This window comes from Mustela putorius, unplaced genomic scaffold, assembly GCF_011764305.1.
Source record: "Mustela putorius furo isolate JIRA1106 unplaced genomic scaffold, ASM1176430v1.1 tig00000765_pilon_pilon_pilon, whole genome shotgun sequence".
NCBI classification, from domain to species: Eukaryota; Metazoa; Chordata; class Mammalia; order Carnivora; family Mustelidae; genus Mustela; species Mustela putorius.
The window spans coordinates 4978387-5006300 of record NW_025421470.1 but is presented as its reverse complement, the minus strand read 5'-3'; the positions used below and the strand labels follow the sequence as shown (position 1 = coordinate 5006300).

At 41.6% G+C, this 27914-nt stretch overlaps 1 protein-coding gene across 1 annotated transcript in view; it reads right to left on the bottom strand.

Moving 5' to 3' along the window:
* The window catches only part of DSCAM (DS cell adhesion molecule), a 765964-nt gene that overhangs the window by 312311 nt on the left and 425739 nt on the right, over window positions 1–27914 (bottom strand). Inside the window, exon 6 of the mRNA XM_045084552.1 lies at window positions 3487–3633. Coding sequence (XP_044940487.1) covers window positions 3487–3633 — 147 coding nt within the window. The remainder of the gene's footprint in view (window positions 1–3486; window positions 3634–27914) is intronic.

Genomic DNA, 27914 nt, shown 5'->3' with positions numbered 1-27914 from the left:
GTTGCTTTGGTTGTTATTAAATAGATATGTGTGTGTATCAAAGTATATACAAATATACAATATGCATATGTACATGACAAATATACAATATGCATATGTACATGTGTGTATTCATAATGAAATCAAAAGTTTTTAAAATGTTATATGGTTATCAATCAAACACAATCATTATTTTTGAAATTCATCTCATCAACTCTCAGCCAAGGAAAACCCCTTCAGAAGTTGTCCCCTGTATCATTTTGACAAGACCCCATTAATGTTTCAGGCCCATTTATACGTTTCCTGTCCCAGACACTACAATCCACCACTCTTCCAAGGAGCCATGGTCCCTTTAGGGGGAGTACTATAAGGACACTAGGATCTAGACATTAGAGGTGCTTGCTGCTGTCCACTGCCCATTGCTTCCAGGCCTTTTCAACGTAAATACCTTGGGGACCCAGTCATAAGAATATAGCAAGTGTGCACTAATATTTTCTATTGGACATTTTAAGAAATTTTGTAGTTTTATCTTTCCTCTTACACTGAAAGTCTTGGTTCCAAATAAGAGTAGCATAAGCATGATCACCCCCTCCACCCCGTTATCCATTATAGTATTTTATAGGATGGGGCCCTCCAGGGTCTCTCAGGGCTCGTGACCACCTCTGTCACCCTTAGTAATGCTGAGTCACTCGAGTCACTCTGGCTCAATTTGACTCCTAAGGCCAGCAGTTCCCTCGGGGTGACTCTGTTCTGCTGAAAGGAGTATTTGTTGGACACTTGGGAGACCTTCGAGGAGCTGGGCCACCACTGAGTGATATGGTCATCTCTGACTGCTCTCATGGCTGTTTGTACCCATCTTCCACTCTGAAGTCAGATCGGTCTACCCGAGGGTGGTGAATGCTCCTCGATACATTTCCCAGGGGCCACTCAAGGGCAGATTTTCTGCTTTGGAGAGGAGTATCTATTGACAATTCTGCAGTTCTGTGACCATGAGGAGTCCCAGCAGCTTGGACCCGTTTGGTGCCCCCCCGCTCCTGCTACACGGTGGCCATTCCTACATGCCCCCACTGTGGTCAGCACTCTGTCCACTCACCGACCCATGACCACATGCCACTGAGTGCTCCTAGGAGGCTTTGTTCCTGTGTGTTTTCTCTTTTGCCATTATATTTGGTCTACTTTCATTTCAGGAGTTTAAGAGCATTAGAAACCTTGTCACTAGCATGCCCCCACAAGACCCAACCCCATGTGTGCATTTTTAAATGCTTATAAATCTAAAGTAAAATTAATTTTTATTTTTCCTTCAAAGTTTAGATTCCTAGAATAGTCATCTGCACTCAGTGTTGATGGTCTATTTTCTAACAGTAACAATTTCCTCCCTCAACTACATTATTAACATTTCTGTGAAAAAAGGTCCTCACAGTCATGTGCTACATACACAGACTCTCTCAAGGATCTTTCCATGGCCCTTGACTCAGTTGACCCTACAGCTACACCTCTAACCCCAAATGCTCAGAATCTTGGCATGAGACATTCCTTCATGATATTGTGCCCTGAGGCTCCACACTTCCCATCACAAATGCCCACTGGGTGACCTCATGGACCCCACACCCTTCCACATGAGTCTTGCTGTCTATGCTTAAAACATTAGTAAGGCTTTCTATTCAACAACAACAACAACAACAACAAACTTGGAATTAAGAAAAGTAAATTTGCCTCTCCAACCCTAAGACTTAAATTTGAAAATTAGTATTTAATAATTAAGAATAGAGAGAAACAAGTCCACATTTCAGGGTTCTCTCTCTCTCTCCTTCTCTCTCTCTCTCTCTTTTTCTTCCCTAGTTCTCTCCTTCTTTTTAGATTTTCTATTCAGGTTTCTTTTTCAAGAAAGATGAGCTTTCAGGGATGCCTGGGTGTCTCAGTCGGTTAAGCATCTGTCTTCAATGAGGTCATGATCCTAGGGTCCTGGGATTGAGTCCCACATCAGGCTCTCTGCTCAGCGGGGAGCCTGCTTCCCTCTCTCTCTGCCTGCCTCTCTGCCTGCTTGTGATCTCTCTCTGTCAAGTAAATAAAATAAAATCTTAAGAAAAAAAAGATGGGCTCTCAAAATACCATCACTTATTTCATTTTGGGGGGATGGAGAGATTTTTTTTGCTTCTTTTGCTAAAATTCAATTTAATCTTGTACCCAGATCCACCCCGTAACACTTCCCCTTTCTTGTCTCGATACTATTATGACATTCCTCTTGACTGCACACGAGATCTTTTCGAGGATATTCTGAGCAAGTAGAACACCGAGCTGTCATTAAAGCCACACAGACAAAGATCACAGAGGCCATTCACTTTCTCACTTGTTTTTCTCCAGTCTTTTTTTTTTTTTTTAAATGGGGTATAATTTTACTGCACTGACTGCTCTTGCTCTTAACAGAAGTAACAATGTAGACCTATAAAGGGATAAAGTAACAACTGGCATGAAGAAGAAGAGGTAAAGAAAAAAGTATTTTTGTGTGCAGAGAAAAAAAATCTCTTGATTCTGAGTTGTATTTGCAAAGCCCCTGGAAACATGGTGGACTCTGGCTCTTTTAAGGATGTGAATGCAGATGAGAAGCCCAGCAAAAGCACAGTGAGTGGGTGTTCGGGCAGTAATGTTTTTAATTATGCCAACGGTCAACAGCTTTCTGTCCCGTCTCCCTCACAAAGCATCACTACAAATAAGATAAAGATATTCAGGTCATAAAGCAGTTTTACCTCCTAAAGCTGCAAGGGCAAAGGCCAGATTTTGCACCAGATTTCTAGGACCGAGATGGACATCTCACATTCTAATTGGGCTCCTTGAAGAGCTAGCATATCACCGGGTGAGGGGGTTGCTTACTTGTTTGACAGATGGGCCAGTGGTGAAGATTATGCAAAAGGTGGATATTTTCTCAAAGCGTAAATGCTAGAAAGGAAGGCACAAAACTGACATATTACCAGCAGAGTGGAATCAACGGCCTTCAGGTTTTCCTCCCTTGAGAATAATTCTGGACAGAAGTGGAAGGGAGTGACTATCCCTTTACCTTTCAATGTGGGTTTTTTCCCCAATATTGTTAGACATAATATGGGGAACAAGAGCCATGTTCTCTGCGTCCGTGCTCTTCTCCCTCGGAGCTATGTGTCACCGAAAGCCTCACAGTGCTGGTGGACAGGACACAAACACACAGGGCAAGGAGGCATTCCCCTCAAAGCAGAAGCCATATCGGGTCGCAGGACTGTGGAATTTTACAAAACCTGAAATGGCTTCTCTTGGAATACCTATATGGGTAATGTATAGTATTAGGATTGGTTTAAAAAGAAAAAAAAATAAATAGCTTCAGTTGCTGAAATATTTTGAGGAAAAAAGAACTCTTTGTTTGAGTTGCTGAAATATTTTGAGGAAAAAAGAACTCTTTGTTCTACACGTTTGGTTGACTTGGGTCAGGACTCTGATGAAGGAAGAACAGAAATGGTAACCATGGTCTCGAAGGGCTTTTACCTGATACAAAGAGTCGAGCGCTGTTACTCTGCCGGGTCTCCCCCGTGTATCTATGCCGCGTGATACAGCGGTAGTTATATAATCCATCTTCATTCTGTACATCTTTAATATACAAGGCTCCCGTGGATGTGATGAGAAATCTAGATCCTGCAACAGAAGAAAAGGACCGCCCAATTAGAACAGAAGGAAAGCAACTCAAATCTCACCAACGGAGACAGTGTCTTCCCCACCTGAAGGAAGCCTAGGCAAAGGCTAATGATGGGAGTGTGTTGGTTACTCTGAGTCCAAGATATTTTAAATTTTCAATTACCCTAAAGTAGGAGTTTCGAGTAAGTATCCTACACAGTAAATATATACTTAGAAAACCTAATCTCATGAATGAAGTGTTAAGGTCATGTTTGATCATCAGAGCGGAGAACGGGCGTACAATGATGTTCAGTGAGTTTAACAGATTTTTCTTGGTGACTACTTCTCTCTTACAACGTGATGAATCAAGGGACTGTTAACCTCATTCGGTGAACCTCACACGAGCATGAACTTTCACCTCAGTTTGACGTGTTTCCATGAAACTCACACACGTTAGGCTGGAAAGGAGTGAAATATCCACAAACTTCCCAGAAGGACTGTCTTACCTCCTCATAATAACAACCAACACTTAACACTTGATTCTGAGACTAAGACCAGTTCCCCATTATCAGTGTTCTGGAGGCCTGTGTGGTTTCTCAGTCACGACTCCGACCATGGTCAACCATCACTTTCCCTCTGGGATGCACGCCTTTGCTGATCTCCCCGTACCGAACTGTCCACACTAAGAGACCAGATGCCAGTGCTGCTCTAGGAAGGATGAAGATGATTCTTCCTTTGAAAATGTAAATAGCTGAAGACAGTTTTTACTGTTCAATTATAATTTGATGATAAACCAAAGGAAGGCAAAGGCATGAACCCCGAAGCAAGCTGTGACACCCAGATGGGGAGTGACTCAGGATCCCACTCGCTGAAGCTGTCTGATTGTCTTACAGAATATTTCTCTGCCTGCTACAGTTCTAGTTGGGGGATAATGCAATTTTGTGACTTTTGGTAAGTGCTAATATACCAATAATTCGCTTTATTTTATTGTTTGTTGTTTTTAGGTTCATTTGAAACTTCCTTTTTTTTTTTTTTTTTTTTTAATTTGAGTCAGAACTTACCAGGCATCTTGACTTTGATAATTTTAGGTCTCAAATAGTTAAGTTATGAACACAATTCCTACAGCCCTTGGTTGTATTTTTATAAAGACTACACTTTTTTCCTTAACCAGTTGTTCACATAAAATAAAAACGGTTTATGGTTTCTAACCCAAGTAAGAGCAATTCAAAAGGACATGGATAAGAAAAAAAATCACAAAACAGATACCAATCTAGAATAATCTTTGTAAAAGAATGCAAATTAACAAAAAAAGTACAAAAATTCACTTTTTAAACCATTTTAGTTATTTCAGGATATATTATAAATATGGTAGATATTAGAATAACTAGAAAAGCAAATGCTGTATATTCTAGATATTTTTGCTTTATCCTCCCCCAAAGAGAAAGCAACTAAAAATACCTTTTGCCACTTGTCATATGTCATCACACACCAGCATTTCTTACCAATACATACTCTGTATAATTGAAACATTCTTTCTTTCAATATATTTTGCAAACTTACATGATGTTTTAATAACCACCTCTTTTAAAGTACTGATCCACAGACAGTAAAGAGGAACAAAAAGATCATGTGTGTCATTCCTGGCACCTTCCATCGGCAGCAGTGATATGTAAGTGGAAGTGCTCTGCGTACCGCTTGCTTAGAAGCGCGGGGAAATGCACCGGGAGGAAGCAGCCGCACGCTCTTTACTCTGCCGATTCTGAGAAGGCACTATTCTCCAGGCACATTTAATTTAACCACTTCTTGCTCCTGTAACATCTCACTTTTTTTTTTTCACCACTTAGTACGCCAAATAAGACCCTTAAGACATGTTGTTTCAGAAGAACTTGAACTTCACTTGTTTCAAATATTCCTGAGGGGTTCATAGGAAGAAGGAATTGGCCCAGCTACTGTACCACATTGAAACTATCTCGGTCTAGTGCCTCATTTCCCACTGAAACCCGTTTCAAAATCGACCAACATTTTAAATCAAAACAAAGATGGAGAACGGACGCCTTTGACAAGGAGAGAACCCTGAAGACCCAGGGTCTGGGTTAGTCTGAACCCCCAGTGGAATTTTCAGGCTCAACAAGGACACAGAGTCTTTGGAGCACCAGATGTCTTGTCTCCATGGTGATAAGAAATCATCTTAACGGCTCCCTAACTTGCCACCACGTGCCATTTCCTGCCTTCTATCATCGGAGCCTTTTATAACACAGAGAAAAGAAGGTTCGTTCACATCCTGAAACGGGTTTGAAGAATGTAGCTCTGTTCAAATAAGCAAACACTGAGATACAAAATATGGGTATTAGTAATCGAAGCACACACGAACTCTGTCTCTGTCTCACATACACATATACATGCACACACATACACACACACACACACACCTTTGCTACTCACAACTGTCTGGTAAGATACAACTGTGCAAAAAGCCAAAATTTTATAGGTGATTTTATTTCCCTTGGAAAGCCGTTAGCACTTCAGATGAACACACGTCTCAAACACAGTGCATACTTGGTGTCATGTTAAACGTGGCAGATCAGTCAACTGAATGATAGTGAATGATTTGGGGGGTTCTGGGTCATCATTATGGATATCAATTATTGAGCTACACTGCTGAGTTATTACAGGGATGTCTCAGAAGCTATCTTGGGTTCTCAACATGCACTAAATGGTTCCCAGATGTTGAAGTCCCAGTTCTGTTTTCAGCAGTGTATCTGCTCCTTCCTTTGCTCCCAAGCAAACCAAGAGTTCTTCTCTCTGCTGCCCATATCCCCATCAACACATCCACAAGGTGATACATTCAGTACTCTGAGAGGTGGAAACCAGACACAGCACAGTTGTTAGAGCATTGCATAAACTAAGAATCTGTGAGTCACGAGGAAGTGTTGGTGTGGTTCTCCAGTGTTATTGATGTGAGCTTGTATGCCAGTGCCACTAACAAGCCCACAGCTTGGGTCCAGGTCAGCCAGCTCAGCACAGGGGCTAGAGGGATATTTCTATCTAGAGACCTAAAGCTAGCAAAGAAAATGGAACATCCGCACAATTGAGAGTATTCTAGGAACACTCAGTGTTTAGGTCCCGCAGCTACACTCTTCCTGTTTCCTTTTCAAGTTTTTTATGCAATAGCATCAGAGCAGAAATTAAAACAGCAGCAGTCTTAGCCATCCATTTGCCCAGTTACATGTAGCTGAAAATCTGAGCTGCAGAAGGCAGGCATCAGAGATGTCCAGAAGGAAGCACATGGAAGCTGATGCTAGGAAATCCAGAGTTGAAGGGTATGCCATTTAGTGGGCCAGCAGTCTCCTGGGCTCTGGGAATCCAAAAAGGAATGAGACACAGCCTCTGTCTTCAGGGGGCTTATGACCTGAAGAGATTTCGGTCTTAGGGTAGGAGACACGGCATCAAGGAGAGGAAATGATATGGAAGGGAAAAAGCGAAAGTGTGATCAGGAAACCCTGTCTCACCTGGCTGAAGGGCACTGCTAATACCGGGGAGGAAAACTGTATCATTACCAAACCTGCCTATGTCCTTGCAGATGGCTCTAACGTAGATAATTAACTGTTTAAAGCCTCCTCCGTTAATCTGCTTGTTCAGTCTACTCAGCTAATTTTTTTCTCATTCTTTTTTTTTTTTAAGATTTTATTTATTTATTTGACAGAGAGAGACACAGCAAGAGAGGGAGCACAAGCAGGGGGAGTAGGAGAGGGAGAAGCCGGCTTCCTGCCAAACAGGGAGCTAGGGAGCCCGATGCGGGGCTTGATTCCAGGAAACTGGGATCATGACCAGAGCCCAAGGCAGATGCTTAGCGACTGAGCCACCCAGACACCCCTTTTTTCTTATTCTTTTTTCTTTTTAAGATTATTTATTTATTAATTTATTTGACAGACAGATATGGCAAATAGGCAGGGAGGCAGGCGGGGGCGGGGCAGGGGGCACAGTAGGCTCCTCGCTGAGCAGAGAGCCCAATACGGGCCTCAATCCCAGGGCCCTGAGATCATGACCTGAGCTTTAAGCCACTGAGCCCCCCAGGTGCCCCCTTTTTTCTCATTCTTATAAAGAATCAAGTTAAAAGATCTTTTCCTTGGTACCAGGTAGAACAAGCTTACCTGCCTGTAAGGATTTCTCATTGTAGGAGAAAGAGATGGGTTTACTCATTTGTTAAGAAAAAAAAAAAAAATGAGCAAAGGAAAAAAAAGAGAGAGCGAGAAAGAGAGATAATAAGAAACAGACTCTTAACTACAGAGAATAAACTGATGGTCAGCAGAGGGAGGGTTGTGGGGGGGGGAAGTAGGTGATGGGGGATCCGGAGGGCACCTGTCCTGATGAGCACTGAGTGATGGACTGAATTGTTGGATCACTACTGTGCACCTGAAAAATGACATAACACTGTAAGTTAACTACACTTGAATTAAAGTTAAAACTTAACACAACACGAAAAAAGAGTAAAAAGTAAAAACAAAGGTAACCACAAAAACTGGGTTTTAGAATCCAGTGGCTCCAGATCCCCAACCTGTCAAAGTCACCTTCCAGACAAGACATTCAGCCTCTTTAAACTTGGGCTTGTGTTTGTAGGAAAGGCAGGTGGTGAAGAGCTTCCTCTTCATTCCGGTGTTGAAGCTCAGATTACTGCGTACCTGTCATGTCTCAGGTAGTCATGCATCAAGTGGGGGTATCTAGAGAAGCAGGCATGATGTGTTCTTTTGCTGTTCTGCTGGGCTTGGTCAGTGGTCTGCCAACCGCATGAGCACAAAGCTGGCCAGGGCCATCAGCCTGCCTGGGCCAGACAGAAAAGAGCCCACAGACACAGTATTGAATTGTTCAAGTATTTGCTGACTTCTCCGAAGCAGCCTCATGTAGCAGGAAAAGCACCTGAGTGGAAACAGCCCAGCTGAGTTTTACATCACATTCCTGCCACTTGAAGCTATGTCATCATGGGCAAAATATTTCCCAAACCCCCGTGAACCAGGATCACACAACAGGGAACTGGCAGGGTGCGGAGGGACTGAACAAGGCCTGCAGAGCAGCTTGCTAAATTCCAGGGTGCGGCTGGGGGCAGAGGACGGCCGTGCCTATAGCATCCTCGGACATCCTCCCCGCAGGGAGCTGGGACATTTGTGGAAACCCAAGGTCTTCCTCTACAATCATCATCATGTGATTTGACTAAGAATATTCCCTGTATATTGGTCAGTATCTAAACACAAGACAGATATTCTGAAGTTTTCCAAAGTAACCATTTCTCACCCTTTGTATCTCATCCAAAGCAAGGTCCTTCCGTTCCTCCTTCGAAGATACATCCAGAATGGTACGCTTCCCCATCTCTGCTACACGCCCTGGTCTGGAGGTCCCAGGCTTGTCTCACTTTGTTTCTACTGCTCCTCCCAGCCTGTTCCCCATCCAACAGCCGTGGTCATTCAGCGCAGTAGATCAGATAGATCATTTACCGTCCACTGGATCCCACTCAACTGAATTATTCTTGGTGGCCTACAATGGCTCAGGCTTTGACCATATTTCCAAAAGCCATTCACCCCCTCTCTCCCTTTGCCACCACAGTCCAGCCAACCTGTCCTCTTAATTGCTCTACCTGAGGAATCCTGAGCCCATCTCTCTGCCTGGCTGACTCCTTCTTATCTTTCTAGCCTCAGTTCCTAAATCAACTTCCCAGCAATGCCAACCCACATGAACGTACCCACGGTCACTCATGCTCACAGAGCTTGATTTTATTACATCTACGTGAGGTTGCCTCGTGTATGTTTAAGATTGGCATAACATCTCTCTCCTCCAACCAGAATAGCAGAAACTTGATTTGCCTTCTCGATTTTTCATCTCCGTTACTCAGAGCGGTGCCTAGCTGTGCTATCTAGAAATATTTGTTCAGGAGGCGGGCGGCTGAAATGGTCTATCATTGCTTGTATACAAATGTGTCTCTTCTTAAGTCTGGGTAAAAAGCAAGCAAGCTGAAATACCTCTTTTTAGGTTTCAACATGTAACTGTCTCATGTGTAATACATAAATACCGTATTTTTTTCCCCTCTAGGAGTGACTATAATATATTCTTTTATGAAAATGAGCATATTTTAAGATTTTGCTGTTAATTATTCTTTCATTATGCTCTCTGGCTTTTTCCCATGCAGCCGGGCTGTAAGCTCTTCAATAGGGACAATACTATGTTCAGGAAGATTTTAAACGCATATTTGATTTTTCACTTAGTCAGAAATATATCTTAGGGGTTTTTTGCTTTTGCAATCTGAACTGAGTTAATAGTAATTAAAAGAACAGATGGTTCTTCTAATAGGATGCCAACTGGTAGCGTAACACAATGAAACTTTTATCAGCTGTGCCTGCCACCTCCAAGTGACAGCCGGCTGTGTCATGAAACTGAGCTTTGTCCCGGGCGCTTTCCATAACAGTCTCCAAGAAATAAGAGGAAGATTGAAAGCTAAGTTCTAAGTATACGGTGCCAGAAACAAGATGAGCTTCTGAATGGATATCTTAACACTTTGGGGGGTTTGAAAGCTGAATTAGCATTAACTAAAATAGAAGTGGAAGCAGATAAATATATATATATATATACTATATATATATATAATATATATATATATACACACACACACACCCATATATATAAATATGCATGTTTTATATGCATATTTATATATATTTAAAATCTATGATAAAGTTAAAGTTATTGCCTTCTCTTAATTCAGATGTAGAGTAGAATGGAATTGAAGTATTCCTTTGGTTCTGAGGTAGATCTGTTGTGTGATGTGATGGTGGATGCCAAGCCACAGTTAGATATCTGTGTGAAGAAGCAGCTACAGAAACAACTTGGACAGGTGAGTGGCCTGATAAAAATGATTGTTCAAAGAAAATTATGTTGAAAGCTACATATAAGGGAGAGGAGTAGGTCCTCAAGATAAGACTTCTAACCTGGTGTTGTGGGTTGAAGTGGGTTCCCATCCCCCAAAATTCAGGAGTTAAGTTCTAACCCCCAAGACCACATTCCAAATATGTGGTCTTATTTGGAAATAGGTTCATCACAGGTGTAATTAGTTAAGATTAGGGAGCACCTCTAATTGAATGTGGTGGTTGTCAGAACAAGTGGAAATTTGGACACAGACATCTAGGTTTTGGCAGTAGTCCTAATCAGAGCTAACAGGTATTACCTGCTTAGTCTGAACATCCTGTGTTTTGACCCATTTGGTTCTCACAACAACCCCACGAGACAGGCACTGTTATTATTCCCACTTTATAGATGAGAACGATAAGGAACAGAAATTAAGTGACTTGCCCATGTTCCTACAACTTTTGGTATCCCCACCAGCATGTTACCCTGGTATCATGCCTGGGAGCTCACAGCCCTGCTCTGGGTTGTGTCCCAAGACACAAAGCACAGGAACAGGGATAGTAGAACCTAAGTGACACATCCAGAATCATTTAAGCCAAAGAATAAACAGAACTGGATTAGGAGAAGAGTGTTCCAAGTGCTCAGTCTGAAGAATGAACAGGACTGTGATGGTGCTGACAGGCAAAGAAGCTGGGGAAGGTGTCTGTTTTCATAGGGAAGGCATGCTTCCTTATGGTGTGTGATAAAAGTCAGGCTGGAGACAGAGCTCTGGGGATCAAACTCTGCATTCCACAAAGCCCTTCATGTGAACTGATGCCCAGGAACCCCTCAGGTCAGGAGTGGAGGAAAAGGGGTAGCAAGACATAGCAAGAAAAAGGAGGGACAGAGACCCAGGAAGGCATGGAATTCTGAAAACCAGGTGGGGAGGACTTCCAGAAAGGATGGTAGAGACATAAGCATTGCATCTCCCTATCAGCACAAACTAGAATTCACATGTGACCTAAAAGGGTCTCCGTGTCATCTTCTGTACAGTGGGGAGATATTACCTTCCAGAAAATACTGCAATGTTGAGTAAGAACATCCATGTGAGTGCCTGCTAGGGAAAGCCATTCTAAAATAGTTGCAATCTGCAATAAAATGCAATGATAAAGTATCCCGATTGGCTAGGTCAATAAAAATATTAAATATCTAGCTATAGACAGCTAGGCATGTCTGCAATGAGCTTAAAGATTGCTACAAATCATTACCAAAGGGCAAAATAGTGTAAGACTTGGGTAAATGAAGAGGCATGAATCCCAGAATTAGATAGCCTGATATTGCAAAAATGTCCACCATCCACAAATGAAATTAATTGTATTTTGATTGATTTCTGAATGGAATTTATCTAGAACTTGACAAAAGCCAATGTGGATTAAAACAAGATGTGATTTTTCACCCAGGAGATTAGGAAAACATTAAAATATGCAATAATATGTAGTCTTCACAGGGCATAGGGAATGCACACATACTGTAGGAACATAAATGGGGGGCGTCTTGGTTTTTGGTGGGCTCTCCAGTGGCCCATTTCAAATATAGAAATTGCATACAGTTCCCTCTAGCTTGACCCTTCAAAGAGCCTGTCCTATGGAAAGACTCAAACATGTGCACACACCAATGCAAGCAGAAGAGGTACACCTTGGCCTGTGCAAATGTGAAAAACCATAAACAAACCTAAATGCCAATCAAAGGGTGAATAAATGAACTGCTGGTGTATCCATACTATGCAGCCCTTTAAAAGACAATAAGGTACAACACCCAGTGCACCATGCAATATGTAACAATGAGTCTTGGAACACTGAAAAAAATAAAATTAAAATAAAATAACAAAAATAAAATAAAATAATAAAATAGACAACAAGGTAAATGTAGGCAGGCTGCAATACTGCATGTGAAGATTTGCAAGACATCAAATACAGTGAGTATAGGACACTTCATAATGTCCTGTATGAAAGGCAATGGATGTGTGCCTGTGTATAAATTTGTGTAAATGAACAGAGAGCAAGGTGTCAGAAGATACCCACCAAAATGTCAGCTGTAGTCACCTCTGAAGTCACCAGCAGACTAGGGCAAGGGAAGGGAGAATTACAGGTTTTATTTCATAGTCTCGGGTGTTTGAGTATCTTAAAGGAAGACTCTATTAGTGCACTGCTTGTGCCGTTGAAATTTATTCTGAAGAAGGTGTCAGTGGGTGGTGAGCATATGGACGCAGCAGGCGTAGACCAAACTCATTTGAGCAACACGACAGAGAGGAAGGAGAAAAATCCAGGATAATATTTATATTGGAGTAAATGTGTCAAAGGATGGCCTTTTGTTAAGGTTGGTTTTCAATCTGATCACATTGATGCCTACCAAAAAGCATAAGGGGGGGCTTTCAATATTTACCCTGATCTTTGAAACCGTCCCTCCAACAATCCAACCCCAATGTCTCAGCAGTGGGTAGCGGATCTCCTATCTCCCAACCCTTCTTTGGTAACACAGGGCTTTACCCCTCATTGTATTGAATCTAGTCTGTTTGCATGTGTAACTCTGCCTCCCCCAATGTCAGCAACCTCTCCAAGGCAGGTCAATCCCCGGGTTTGCCTTACTTGCCTACTGTTTCCCCCCACCTCACTCAGTGTTGAATTAAATGCTCATTTGAATACTGATGACCTACTTATTTTGGATTTTTCCCGAAAATTGGCTCAGTACACAGGGCATCATATTTTCAGGATCTGCTGTGCTTACAAAAGTGTCACCAAGATATTCAAAGGAGTCCTGAAGCACCAGCCTAGATCTTGGGTTGCCTGGAGGAAATCACTTGCTCACAAAGCATGACGTTACCCCCGCACATGGGGCCTGAAGAATAAACTAGGAACCCTGGGCTAGATCTGATAAGTAAGGAGTGATTTGGTGTACATATGTTAAATTCTCTCAGAGCAATCTAAGACATTTTTCTTATGTAAATAAAATTCTCTCAGTGAAATTCTCCTGCAGTTAAATGAGGCTCAATTATACACTACTAATTTCAGCCTGCACACTGCATTCCAACTGTATACCTAATTACCCTATTTAGTCTCTTAATGATCAGATCTTCGTTCTTGAGCAGATAGTGCAGTCTGCCATTAATCTTTCCTCTAGTTAGATTCCAAGTTATTTAAATGGATAAATCCTTGGAAAGAATAGAATTTGATTTTCAAAGGAATTATTTTAAGGATTTTTTTTTTTTTAAAGAGCCGAAGAAACTTATAAAATTTAAATTGTTATGTCTTCATTTATATGATGAACAGAACGGTTTAGGGCCCTGATATCTAGGAACAAATATTTTGGTGGGGGAGAAAATCAAAACAAGTAAATAGACAAAGAAAATAATTACAAAATGAGATAAGGGCTCTTAAGGGAATTAAGGCTTGGAGGCTGAATCCACATGAATAGAATTGCTGTTTAGACAGGGTGGGGGAGGAAGGGTTTCTGTGGAGGGTACTTTTGGCAGGAGGCACAGTGGATGGGAGAGTAGGGCTGAGAGAAAGAAAGAAAAGAAAGCATGTGCCAAGGTCCTGAGGTGGGGAAATGGTGGCACATTCAAGCAGTTGAAATAAAATAAGTTTTGAAAGTAGAATTGACTGGATGTGGATTTGGCCTGGAGGCTGGGGTGAGGTCAAAGGCAACTTGTAGGTTTGGGGGAGGGGTGCTGGCAACTGGAGAGGAAAACATTCGCTGGAAAGGAGAAGCCTTGGGGCATGGCACTGGTTGTCCATGGGTGACTTATTTTGGACTTTTGGGCTTTAACAGATTGTGGGGAAGGTAAGAAAAAGAATGCCATGAGGGCTACTTGTCATATCGGGGTAACTCCCATCTGGAAAGACGCATCAACAGTATTCCCTGTCCCATGAGATTTCTGACTTTGAGGTAGGAAGAGCATACGTATTTCATGCTGATCACCTGTTCCAGTTGTGGCTGTGTGATACCGTACTCATTAAAAAGCAACCTTTTCAGAAAGGAAAAGAAAGATGAGAAGAACAAAACACCGTTCTTCAATCTGCAATGCCTGTGCTTACGCTGGCTGACCATGCTGTGGACCCAAGAGGCACGGGAGCCCCTGGGCTTCTTTATGAAACACACTGAAAATTAATCATAAAGTTAGTCTGCCTCATGCATATGACATATGGCTATGGGAAAGAATTTAGAAAAATAGGAACCATTAAGGCTGAAAATAGACACAGTGGCCACTTAATATTACAGGATAATGGTTCTTCCCATGGCGGGCAGTGACCTATTAATGGGCTGTGAAATCAATTTCATGGATTGTAACTTTGTTTTTAAAAAATAAAATAGAGTCGATGGAACGGATTGGCGTGCATCACAAATAGGACGGGTAAGTCTTCTGTGAAAGCTTTGTTTGAATTCACAGGAGCCCATACAGATTGTGGACCCTATGTCTATGTCTATAGACCCTTTGTCTATGTCTGTGTGCATGCGTCTCTGTATACATATGTGCTTACTGGGTCCCTACAAAATGTCTTTTTCCCTATGTATTTCTTACTGTGAGTAAAGGAAAAAAGTTTGGAAGAGCACTGTTAAGCATCTGGCAATCTGGCTGTTCTTTTTCACTAGGTTTCCCACCTCCAGGCAAGTCTCATGGTCTTCATCTATCTGGAATACTTAAAGTCTTCCCTACAGACGCAGACTGGCAAGGCTCTAAGGCCGCAGATCGGGTGGTCCTTACAGTCACAGTGGCAGGTGAAGCCACTGACTTCTTTTCTTAGCTGCATCATTTGAAAGTCTTGGATTACCTCTGTTTCTTGACCATGCAAGAAAGTGTCTACAGGAATCCCCCGCAACAATGGTAGAAATCATGTTGGATACAGCTCCCGGAGATTGGATACCATATCCTCTTGTTTTCAAGTGGTCTGATCCAATGGGATTGGGTAGAATCTATGCCAGTTTCCATGTCTCAGAGCCTTAGGCTGTAAGAGTAACTCAATTTCCCAAATGGCTTCTCAGCACCTAGCTGACCATGAAAACTATCGCCTGGCAGAGTCTTTCCTAACAAAACATTACTAATACAGTCATATAGCAATTGTGGAGCTGGTAATGGGGTTGAAGGTAACCCCATGGCTAAAGGCTAATTTCTAATTATAGGGAAAGAAAACTCACCATAAGTGTATGAGACATACAAAGCATGATGAAACAGTGCCAGTTCAATACACATTTGTGTTGAGGTAAAGAAACACTGAAAGATAATATGTCCATGATGAATCAGGATGAGACAGGGCCACTGTTGGAACACAGGCTGATGAGATTTTACAAAGAAATGCCGTGAGAACATACATTGAGAAGTTTTTACCCGACACGTGTCACCAGTGCTTCCAAGTCTTCCACAGGGAAAGCCTCTGGAGGGCGGCCCCCACCTACCCACCAGCTGTGTGCCTCTGTCTTCCTTTTGCTCTGATTCTCAGGATGTTCTGTGAGGACAAATGATCTCTGCTCCTCCCCCAACACTTGTTGATCTCCTTTTTCTTTTTCCTTAATCACAGGAAAAGTAAGCCACTGGCTAAGAGCCCTTGGAGGGCAGCTGAATCTGGCCAGAATTTAATATTACTATTTTGTTTTCACTATATTTGCACTGTTTTTAATTTAAGAATCTTTTTTATTAAGTTTTGTATTTTAATTCCAGTATAGTTAATGTATGGTGTGATATTAGCTTCGGGTATACAATACAGTGATTCATCTCTGCCATAGGACACCTGGCGCTCACCACAGCAGGAGCCCTCCTTCATCCCCATCACCTTTTTGGGGAAGTGGCCATCCCCAACCCACCGCCCCTCTGGGGACCATCAGTGTGTTCTTTGTAGTTAAGAGGCTGGTTCTTGGTTTGTCTCTCTTTCTCTCTTTTCCCTTGGCTCATTTATTTTGGTTCTCAAATTCCACATATGAGTGAAATTTTTCACTATATTTGTATTTGATACACACAAACACACCTATACATAGCTAACCATACTACTTAAAGGCAGCAATGCACGTATTCTTTAAGATTATATTGACTTCAGACAATATGAGTCCTGTAGACAGATAAATAACAGAGAAGATGATATTCAGTGACTGCAGAAATCGTAAAGGTGGTTCATGAATGACCAAACTTTGAGATGCACTATGTGCATGATGCTTCCAAGGAGAGTGAATTATATACATTGTTGCTTGAAGAAAAGGAAGGCCAGACAGATCTGGACTCACAGAGGGCCCAGTCAGGACAAAGCTGGTGACCTGGGAAAGCACAGGACAGGCCGTCCGTGTGTTACACCACTGAGGACGTGAGCAGTACAGTAGGCTGCTGGGAGGCCCACGGCTTGGTGCCAGGATAGTGGCAGATAGTGGCAGATGATTTCCAGATTGCAAGTCAAGAGCTAAACCCAAGTGAAGCTAAACCCAATTATGGTTGGAGAGGGAGCAGAACCGAATGTAGACGATGTTTCCAAAGCCAGGCAACAAGACATTCAGTGGCAGAGGAAGCCACTGGGGCAGCACCAGGCCAGAGCAGAGAGAGACAGGGCAGAGGGCTCAGCATCACGACAAGGGGTCCCCAGTCCACAAGGGACCTGTGCTTTAGAGGAAGTTCCGGCCTTACAGCGATCTATGTCTTCTGACTTGCCCTGCTGCTACGTCCTCAGTCCCTCATCCTCCTTCCCTTTTTCATGTAATTAAAGAAATACAAACCGCCACAGGCAGAAAATGTTCACCTGCGTGCCCACCACACAGAGCTGACCACTGTTAACATTCTTACGTGCTCTACTTATTCTAATGAAACAAATAACGCTTTACAAAAAAAGGATAAATTCCTCTCTTTGTTCCCTCTCCTCTCCTATCTTTTCCTCCTAAAATGCCATCATTATCAGGATTTTTAAAAAATATTTTATTTATTTAGTTGACAGAGAAGGATCACAAGTAGGCAGAGAGGCAGGCAGAGGTGGGGGGAAGCAGGCTCCCCACTGAGCAGAGAGCTGGATGCAGGGCTCGATCCCAGGACCCTGAGATCATGACCTGAGCTGAAGGGAGAGACTCCACCTGCCCCACAGGATTTTATTATATGTATTCTGTTCTGTTTTTATTCCATTGCCCACACCTACGTGTCCACCTCCATGAAGTGGACATCTATTTTTCTGTATCTTCTTTCTTTTTTCAAATTTACATAAACAGCTTACTGTTTACTATGGGAAAACTTGCTTTTTCCACCCAACATTATGTTTTTTAAACTATACACGTTGATACAGAGAAATCAAATTCACTCTTTTTGATATAAGTATAGCATCATATTGTCTAAATAGGAATCATGCTAAGCACCACAAGGGAGCTCAGAGGAGGCACGTGTCTTTCTGGGTTGTTTTTTTTCATTGCTGTCGTCTCAGCACCTGGAACAGTGCAACACACACACACACACACACACACAGTAGTTGCTCATTAAGTATGAACCCAAAAATGAACGTGTCCTTTCCTTCCATGACTGGTGGGCTTTGAGAATCCACTATAGACAGAGTCTCAGACAAGCTTTACCGAGAGGTAGTCCTGACGCAGACGCGTCTTCCTCCATATGTAATTACTGGGTCGAGAACTTCTGTTTGCAGTTTTCCTGGCTTCTCCACCTTGTGACTTCTGAAAGGTCTGCCGTCTCACACCGTGGGTCAATGCTCTGGCTGTCCAGACTGGTGTTTGTGAGGCACTGACAACAGGGCCAGAGCGCATGCGGTTGGTTTTGCAATGCCTCTCCCTCCCCCGTGTACATTTTTAAATTGATAAACCTTGGGGCAGCGGGATGTCTCAGTCGGTTTTAGCATCCGACACTTGGTTTCAGCTCAGGTCTTGATGTCAGGGTCGTGAGTTTGGGCCCGTGCCCAGCTCCACGCTCAGTGCCAAGTCTGCTTGAGATTCTGTTCTCCATTGGCCCCTCCCGGCTGTGTGCTCTCTCTGTGTCCAAAATGAATACATGAATCCTTTTAAAAAGGTAAACCTTTATGGGAAAGGAGAAGTGGAATTACTCCAAGTAATGACATAATCCCAAATATAAAATAAGTGGGAATAATGATTCACAGCCGGGACAGGGCTCCTCCGGGGCCAACGCGGTATGGTTGTCAAGGCCAGGCTCACGGCCTTCCAGCAAGCCGAGTCCCTTTCTAACCAGGGCTGCCGGTGGCAACACGGAGTTCAGGGTCGCAGGCGGTCCGTCGTGCCAGGCCTTCCGGGAGGAGCGCCGCCGAGCAACCCTGCGTAAAGGCAGTCTCACGCTCCATTACACTACACCCCCTCCCCCACCCCCAGCAACGTACTAGCCTTTAGCTCCAAGGCAGGGCTTGTACTTCCTGTTTCCCCGAGGCCACCTCCCCGGCAAATGTAAATGAAAGGAGGTCATTGAAAAGGAACGCTTGAGTCAAGCATTTTTATTTTTCTTTGTCCAGCAACTCCTAACGGGTTCTGTCACTTCCTTGGAACAATTAAAAGAAAAACACTTGCACTGTCCTAAGTCTCGGCAAGACTTTAAAATTCTGAGCCCTCAGCTGAAGGCAGCTGTATGTAGAAAGGACAAGACTTCCGAGACTTGCTTTGAACATTCTACTCAAGGGGCAGGGACTGGGGTGGCTTGGGGGACACCCCACCCGGCCACCTCGCCAGGCCCTAGAGCGGCCACTTCTTGGAGAGCATTGGCATCCCCTGCTGGCCTGACTGAGGCCCCACAGACTCGCCCTGGGGGACGAGACTGAACCCGTGGTGGGAAACACAGGCTCAGAACTGCTATCAGAAATGAAATCGCTGAGTCCTGTGGGATCTGCGCAACCTTAAAATCTCCTCATAATGGCACGTGGTTCCCACTTTATTGATCTCTATCTAACCAATTCCTTTTCGCTCTTTATTGGGCCCAGAGAGAAACTAGTGATCAGCAGAATTCCGTTACAACGGTACCCTATCAGATAGATTACTTTTCAGTTTCAAATGTAAGCAATCATGATTCTCAATTCCACATGTATTTCTTAATTATTACTGTTATTACCTTAGGCTAATCAAGTGAAACAGTGGGAGTGGAGAAGGAGCAAAGAAATCTGTAGCTGGCTGTGATCAATTCATTGTAAACACCACTGCACTCAGACCAGCCTCTTAATTAATTATTACTTTTAACTGCATTCTTGCTAGAAAACCATCTAATGAATTTTCCTTTAAATATTGAAATAAAATTCCTCCTTGAGTTCCTTTTGGTCATTTATGTCACAAAAACACGGCATATTATTTAGAATCATATTTTCCTATTTTTCTTTCAAATAATTTAATAAGGTCAACAAGTCAAAAGTAGATTACAGCAACATTCATTTCTGACAATGTAAAAAAATAATTATTATGAAATGCTTGCACAGAAGAAACTAGAGATGGCGGGTCAACATAATAAACATCCATTTCAATGAGCATCTGAGCTGTTGGGTAAGGAAAATTCCTTAGGGACCTAGAAGTGAGAAAGAAATCAAACACTTTCAAACATTCTAGAACAAAGATCTCGTTGATGCTATGAGTGTCGTCGGACATCTGGTCTCCTAGGAAGCAATGAGGAAAGGAAAGAAAAGGCTTCAGTCCTGGAAGAGATGAGGAAGGATCTGCAGAAAGTCAAAACCTTCCCCAGGGCAGACCAGAAGAGAACAATTCTTACCAAACACCCTCGCTTGTCTCTGCCTGGGCTTTGGGTAGGAAACATGTCTGACCACAGCACAAGACTGGCTTAGCTTTGGGGTTTAGATGTACGCTACCTACAGGGCCTAAGAAACTTTATGCCAGGAAATTAGCATAGAGTAACCCACTTCCCAAGACCAAGGGACGGAAGCAAAGGTCAATCTTCCCTGGAGAAACAAGCTACCAGGGATGTTTAAGCCCAACACTGAGTTCCCAATCCTAAACCAAGAACATCGTAAAGAACAATTTACTCTAGAAAAATCAAAAGAAACAACAGAGACCTCAGATAATGGAATAACTTGGTACAGTTATTCCATTATCCATTATATTATATCATATTTTATATATGTTTTATATATATATACATATTCCATTATCCATTATATTATGTATCCATTATATTAATGACTAAATTAATATATTTTTTAAGATTTTATTTATTTGACAGAGATCACAGGTAGGCAGAGAGGCTTCCTGCCAAGGAGAGGGCCAGATGCGGGGCTTGACCCCAGGAACCTGAGGTCATGACCTGAGCTGAAGGCAGAGGCTTAACCCACTGGGCCACCCAGGTGCCCCTCCACCCATGTCTTAAACTGGGAGGCATCTATTTCCTATTTGAAAAACCAAACCATGTGCTTTGCTGTTTACAAAGAAATTTTATGGCCATTACTATATTGAATCTCCATAGCAAAACTATGAACATAAAGGCCATTTTAAGACATAGACCCTCATTCTCCAACGATTCCTCAGATTGTGTTCTTTGAAAATATCTGACACAATTCTAAGAAATGTCAACTTTACATTTTGAGAGTTGTGTCCAATCTTAAGAAAGCCTATGAGAATGCATTCCAATGCAAATGAGGTATGGTTACATGAATTCATTGCTCAAGGGTAAGCAAGTCTTTCTTTTTTCTTTTTTCTTAAATTCCTTATATTTTCTTCCCATATTTTCTCACCTAGGAATTGCTCACAAATTCTGTGTGGAACACATTCATTTCCTATTTGTTTACATAAACATTTCTTGCAGCAAATATGGTGGACAGTGTAAGGATCCTATACCATTCAGATGCTGGGGATATACAGCATGGCAAATTCACCTTTTCCTTCAATCTAATTCAACACGTGTTTAATCAAAGCAGGATAATCCTTTATAAAGGATGAATAAAATCCCTTGCATTTTAAGATAATTTGCTCTCTTCTTGAAAGACAGTACAAAAGGGCTTTTTCCAGCATACATTTTACTCATTTTGATACCATCTGATAAATTATTCTCTTGTCATGCTGAGAAAACTTCAACTTGTCATTTGAGCGAGGATATAATAAAGTCGTTATAAATGTTGAGCACTGAAACCATCTTTCTTTCATTTCTGGATATTAAATTTTAATTAGAGAACATCCCTTTAAATAACCAGTATTTTATAGAGAGAAATAGCATAAATGAAGGCCATAAGGAAAAAGCTAATATTTTAAAAACGACAACAGACTGGGTACTACTTTTTCGCGAACTCATTCTAAAGATATCCACTGTATGTTACAAACACCATGAAGGATGATACAAAAACAAGGGTGACCCCATCACAGATATTTTAGCATTAATACTTTACAGGCTTATTTACAAAGTGCTTTGTTAAATTCCACAAATCATTTCAACCATATGAACCAAGTTGACAGGGATCATACCATCGAAACCACAGCCAGCGTATTACATTTATATAATGAAATTTTAAAAATAATATAATAAAATTATTGATTTTACTTAAAAAAAATAGCTAAAGTGCAACAGAAATCTGGACTCAGCTGGCTTAGGTTAATGAAAGGCATGAGAACAGCGTACCTTTAACTTTTGTTCTAAAAAGAAAATACACTGTATTCTAATCACTAGGTGGATAAGCACTCTCCAAAAGATCTTCTTCATGTACCTTGGCCAACTGTTGTGTCTGCTCCAATTGCCCCCACACACCTGACCATACACAATGCTCAGTCAGCATGTAAAGGAAAACTTGAGAGTGGAGTTGTTGAGAGAATGAGGAAGTGAGAGAACATCTATGTAGCTGAGGAGAAGAGATGAAATAGGAGACAATGTACCTTCAAAGAAGGCAAGTTGACATGAACTTGGGCGTTAACTGCCCTGGGGATCACCACCGTGTATTACTGAGAACAAATCCCAATTGTTGCCCTTTCACTGTTGCCCCTTCATTGCCCGACTCTTGTTCCTGCCCTGTGGAAACCTCCTGGGGAGGAGAGCTGCAAGCAAACGTGGGAAGGAGAGCATTTGTAGGATGGTGTTTCAGGTGAGTTTTGCATAACCACATTTCCTCTGACTTCTCTCACTCCATTTCAAATTCAGACCTTCTCTGGAGGCCTGTGAGCCTAATTTCAATATTCAGTCAAAACTCAGTTTTTGTTCATTTTTTTTCTCTACTGCACAGAAGTAAAGAGCATGGAGTCTATCAGTCATCTGTTAGACAGCAACGAATTTAGAAGGATCTGTAATAGGCAACCAAGAAGGGGATTGTTCGTTTTCAAACTGACAGGTGCAAAAAGCAGATATGAATAACCCATGGTGGGAGACAGAAGGCCTTTGATGAGTTGATTGCCAGTACAACTTGTTCTGTGTCTTGCCTTTGGCTTCATCTTTCAATATGGCATCTGTATTAGTTTCTTAGGGCAGCTGTAACAAAGTCCCACCAACTGGATGCTTTAAACCACACAGATTTCTTCTCTCATATTTCTGGAGACCAGGAGTACAGAATCAAGTTGCCAGCAGGGCCATGTTCCCTCCAAAGCCTCTTTGGAGACTTCTTTACCTTTTCCAGGTTCTGATGGCCCCACACACTGCTTCACTTGTGGCCATATAACTGATCTCTACCAGTGTCTTCATGTGACCATGTCCCCTCTGTGCCTGTGTCCAGTTTTCCCTCTTCTTACAAGGACACCAGTCATATTGGATAAAGGGCCACTTTATTCCAGTCTGACATCTTCTTAACTGATTGATATATTGTTAAATACAGTCACATTCTGGGTTACTGGCAGATGAGGGCTTCAACATATGATTTGATATATGATACCGTTTCACCTATAATGGTATCTCAAAGAGCTCACCTCTGCCCATCTCATGTAGAACAAGGTCAAAACAAGAGGGAGCAAACTATAGCCATAGTTCTTTGCAAGGGAGGGAAGGTGGAGAGAGAGTTTCTCCTAAGATAATAGCTTTATCATGGAAATCTATTTCAAAATATATAGCTATTCCTATCAGATGGCTCAAGTCTCATGAAATCACTGTAGTCTTGAACACCCTCCATGGAGCTGTGCACACACAGGCGCTCTTACCCCAGAATGAGCTCTGATGTGCATTTACTCATTCCAATGAGCTTTAAACACAAAGCCAACACTACAGTAAAAGGTCTACGGGTACATAAACACAAAGCACAGAAATCTTGATGGGTGCTGAATTTTAGACAATGTGCCCACTTCCTCTTTGAGAAAAGAATGCCATAATTCTTCAGACAAATTGCAGGCAAAACATGCAGAACATCAAAGAACGCCCAGCTCAGTCTAATCGAATGAAAGAATGTGCCGCCAGTGATTTAGAAGTACAACTCACAGTCTTTTAATTTTCTTTCTTCCGGGAAGAATACTTAATTTTATCAGCTTGTGCTGAGCTTTACCCCTCTGTCCAAGGCTCATCCTCACCACGGAGTTTTCTCCTAGGCAAGTGTGAGAGTGAGTGCCATGTCAATGCAGGACCCCCAGAATACATGTTCCTTGTGAACAGGTCCAAGCTGGCATCCCCACAGCACCCCGCAGAGCGCGGCACATACTCACTCACTAAATACGTGCTTACCGCAGTGTTTAGAGAAGTATCATGCCATTGATTTCACTGGAAGTTCCTTATCACAAAGGAATTGAAGAATTGCTACCTCCATAATGTCACTTGAATGGAAGATGTTACTACAGATTGTGTATCCTAGGACTTGGAATGTGGCCTGGGTTCTTGCAGAGGAAAGGAACTGTGGCCAGCCCCTTCTCTCTTCCCCCCTGAGGGGAGGTGAAGCTGCAGAGAAGGGAGTTTGGGCTGTGCAGACTATGCGTACCAAACAGGCCCCCGGGGTGAGCCCCCACTTCACCATCCCTCCTTCAAAAGTATTTTCTAATTACCCTCTTCTGCAGGACTATTCTGCATACCATCTTCAAACATTCCATCCATTTCTCAAATCTCATACTTGAACAGGGAATAAAGAACAGGAATTCCTGATAACCAGTGCCCCTTGTTTCCCATACATGTAATCCTATTAATCCCATAATCCTACTGATGCCATAAAAGTGTCCATAAGCAGTAAATGGTTATCCATATTTATCAAGACCGTAAAAATTATTCATTGTTTATTTATTCTTCCAGTGCAGGTTCTACCTTCAGAGAAATGCAATGTAGTGAATAAACTGGCTTCTCAGTCTTGCCCATTTTTGAAAGCCACACCCAAACCCCCCTCAACATCTAAGAATCCCTCAGGACCAAAGCACACAAAGTCTGGCCCAGAGTGACAGTCTGTAAATATTAGTTAGAAGAAAAGTGAAAAATGGAGGGCACGTATTTCATGGAGCACAGGGTGTGGTGCATAAACAATGAATTCTGCAACACTAAAAAGAAATTTTAAAAATAAATAAAAATTTGAAAAAAAAAATGAATGAATTTTCCCAAAGAAGTGAGCTGGGCTGTAGACATGAAAAGACATATGCCCAGCCCTGGAGAGTTTATATTTTTATAGGAGAAAACACAAAGAAAATTCTAGCTTCTCAATTTCTATGTTTATCAGCATATATTTAAAAAATCAAGGTATATAGATGTCCGTATGTTCATGTTTATGAGGTTTTTCAATTACATTTTTTCTGATTACAAATATAATTGAGACATACTGAAAAATCTGAAAAATAAATAACAAAATATAAATCCCTCAGAATTCCCAGAGTGGACTAGCTCGCCGCTACAACTGACAAGCACTGACTGATAATAACATTTTTGTCTATTCCTTCTATGTTTCTTTCTACATGTATATGCATGTATATTTGGATAATTGAGATTATATTGTTATTTAAAAAGCTTTCATTTGGTTTATTTTACTCAATATTTTTATCATGTGTGCACTCCATATATATTGTATGAGTGTTGAGAAATGATTTCCTGTCACTAAAAGGTTTGAATACATAATTTTAATGCTGTGTACTAATCCATTGTGTGGATATACAATAATTTAATTAACTTATCTACTCTTGGGTGCTTCTAATATTTTACTGTTATAATTAAAATAGAATAAAATAAAACTCTCCACATAGATCTTTATCTGTATTTCTAATGATTTCCTTAATTAATTCCTCAAAGTAAAGTTTCTGGGGCCAAACCTACATTTTTCTAAAGAAAGACATTAAATTGATGAAGTTTTACAATAGTTAATGAGTAAATTCTACAATCTAGCTGTTGGGTGGTTTAACAGAAGGCCAATCTGTGAAGGTCTATCTACTGCAGCAAATCCATACCCTACTTCACTCATGTGAATGTGAGGGAGACCAAGGGGTCCTTACTGATTTCTAAGTCCCAGGCATTTTGCCTCTGTTATTCAAACCCCCAACACTCTTGTGAGTTGAATGAGCTATCTATCATTTAACAAAGTCATACAACAGGAGGACTGAGGTCACGTAAACCAGGTCTGCCTGACTCTCAGTGCCACATCCTTTCTGCTACAGCAAACCAGATGGCTTTCATACAGTTAAAGTGAAAAATTATAGAACATGGACCCACATCACCCCCATGCCCCTGATAGCACCCTATCCTCTCCCAGAGCCTCTGCAACAAAGGTATTTGGGACATGGGGATGCACTGCGAGTAATCCAAGCCCTTTTTCCGGACAGAAATATTTACAAAAGAAAGAGCACAGAGGACGGCAAAGATACCAATTTCCTAGAGGAGGACAGACTGGGAGAGCCTCTATCTTGTACTGAATTTTTGAAAAAATGGATGAATTTCACTCAAAGGACAGTGAGAGGAGGATTTTTAACACAAAACTGTGGGACCGAAGGCACATGTAGGGGAGCAAATTTTGCTACCCCAAGCTTTGCTTCTTTGGCATACTTTCTGATGGCTGAAGACACAAAAGAAGCTCTGAAAACTGAGTGGAAATCACCCTTTTGTAAGAGACATTTACATGTGTAAGGTAAATCTCCATGTGTAAAGTGTTTCCCTCCAAGTACTGGGAAGGGAGGAATGACTAAATCTCTAGAAACTGCTACCAGTGGAGTTGGCAGGGACTTAAATCTGCATAACCACCTTAGCCTGCTCTCTGTGCTTTTCTTGGTCACTTCCCATTACTAACCTCCCCACTCCCTAAATCTTGTCTTTAGTTAAAGATGGAGTAGAAGGCAATGGCCTCCGCCATTACAGTGAGTTACTCAAGCTTTCCTGGGTCTCTCCCAAGTAACCAGGAGGAATGAAAGTTATCAAATTTCTGTTTGATTTTCTCCTGTTTTTCTGTCTAGTGTCAATGATTCTTAGATCAGCCAAAGAACCTTGAAAGGCAGAGGGAAATTTTCACATGTCAGTACATACTTCAGGTTTTTTGTGTGTAACTGGGGAGCCGTAGGAGAGATTAAGATAGAGAGATAGGCAGTCCTAGATAGGAGAGGGGTTTAAAAATCAATGAACCCCAGGATCTTTAATACATGTTACTCACTTCCCAAGGGCACTCTAAGGCAAATTTAAAAGAAAGGAAAAATAGAGTTAGATAGCATGCACAAACTAGGAATGAGAGGTCAAGGGATGGTCATTATTACAGGTGATACAACTACACTGCATCCAGGTAGTTTAATTTGCCAAAAGACTTGCAAAATTTTTATGAAAACTAATTCCAATAAGAAATGGTAATACATTATATTTGAACTTCTTCCTCCCTTTCCTTTCATGGCTAGTTCCAAAAATAATTTGATGTGGCTCCATATTTTTAACTTGGGAAGAGGCTATTCAGGGACATTCTTTTTTATTTTATGTTTATTTTTATTTTAATGGAAAAAAATGAAAGCCATTTTTGAAGGCAAGAAATTTCTCTCTTCAAAGGTCAGGCCTATTCTTACTTTCAGATTTTTTTTTTTTTTTAATCAAAAATTCAGTCTCTTTGGTATCCAGCTTTAAAATGAAGCAAGTTTTCTACCTGGAGACTGTAACATTTGTTCTATATTAGGTTGGAAAGGGTGAGAGCAATTTTTAAGTTCATATTTTAGGATCACTGAAATTAGTGAAGATTGGTTTAATAATATAATTTGGAGACTTCTGGGTAGGAGCCATAATTGTCTTTGCAAGGGATTTCTCTTTCTTTTTCTTAAATCACAAAACTTAAATAAAAAATACAACACAGAAATATTCAGACCTTGTTAATAGTTTTGTGTTCTCTCTAAACTAATGAACACAAAGAAACTGGACAATAAAGCAGTTCATACAAGAATCACTCTATAAACAAAATTCTATTAAAGATTCTATGTGTTCGTGACTTATTTTATTTTATTTTATCTCACTTATTTTTTGTTCAGGGGCCCTCCTAAGAAATAGATGTGGGGGATATTGGATTTTGCTGTGTGATTGACTGTGTGTTCTGATCATTTGCCAAGTCTTATTAAAAGTCCCTGGGATCACTCCATACCTTGGCCCTTACACT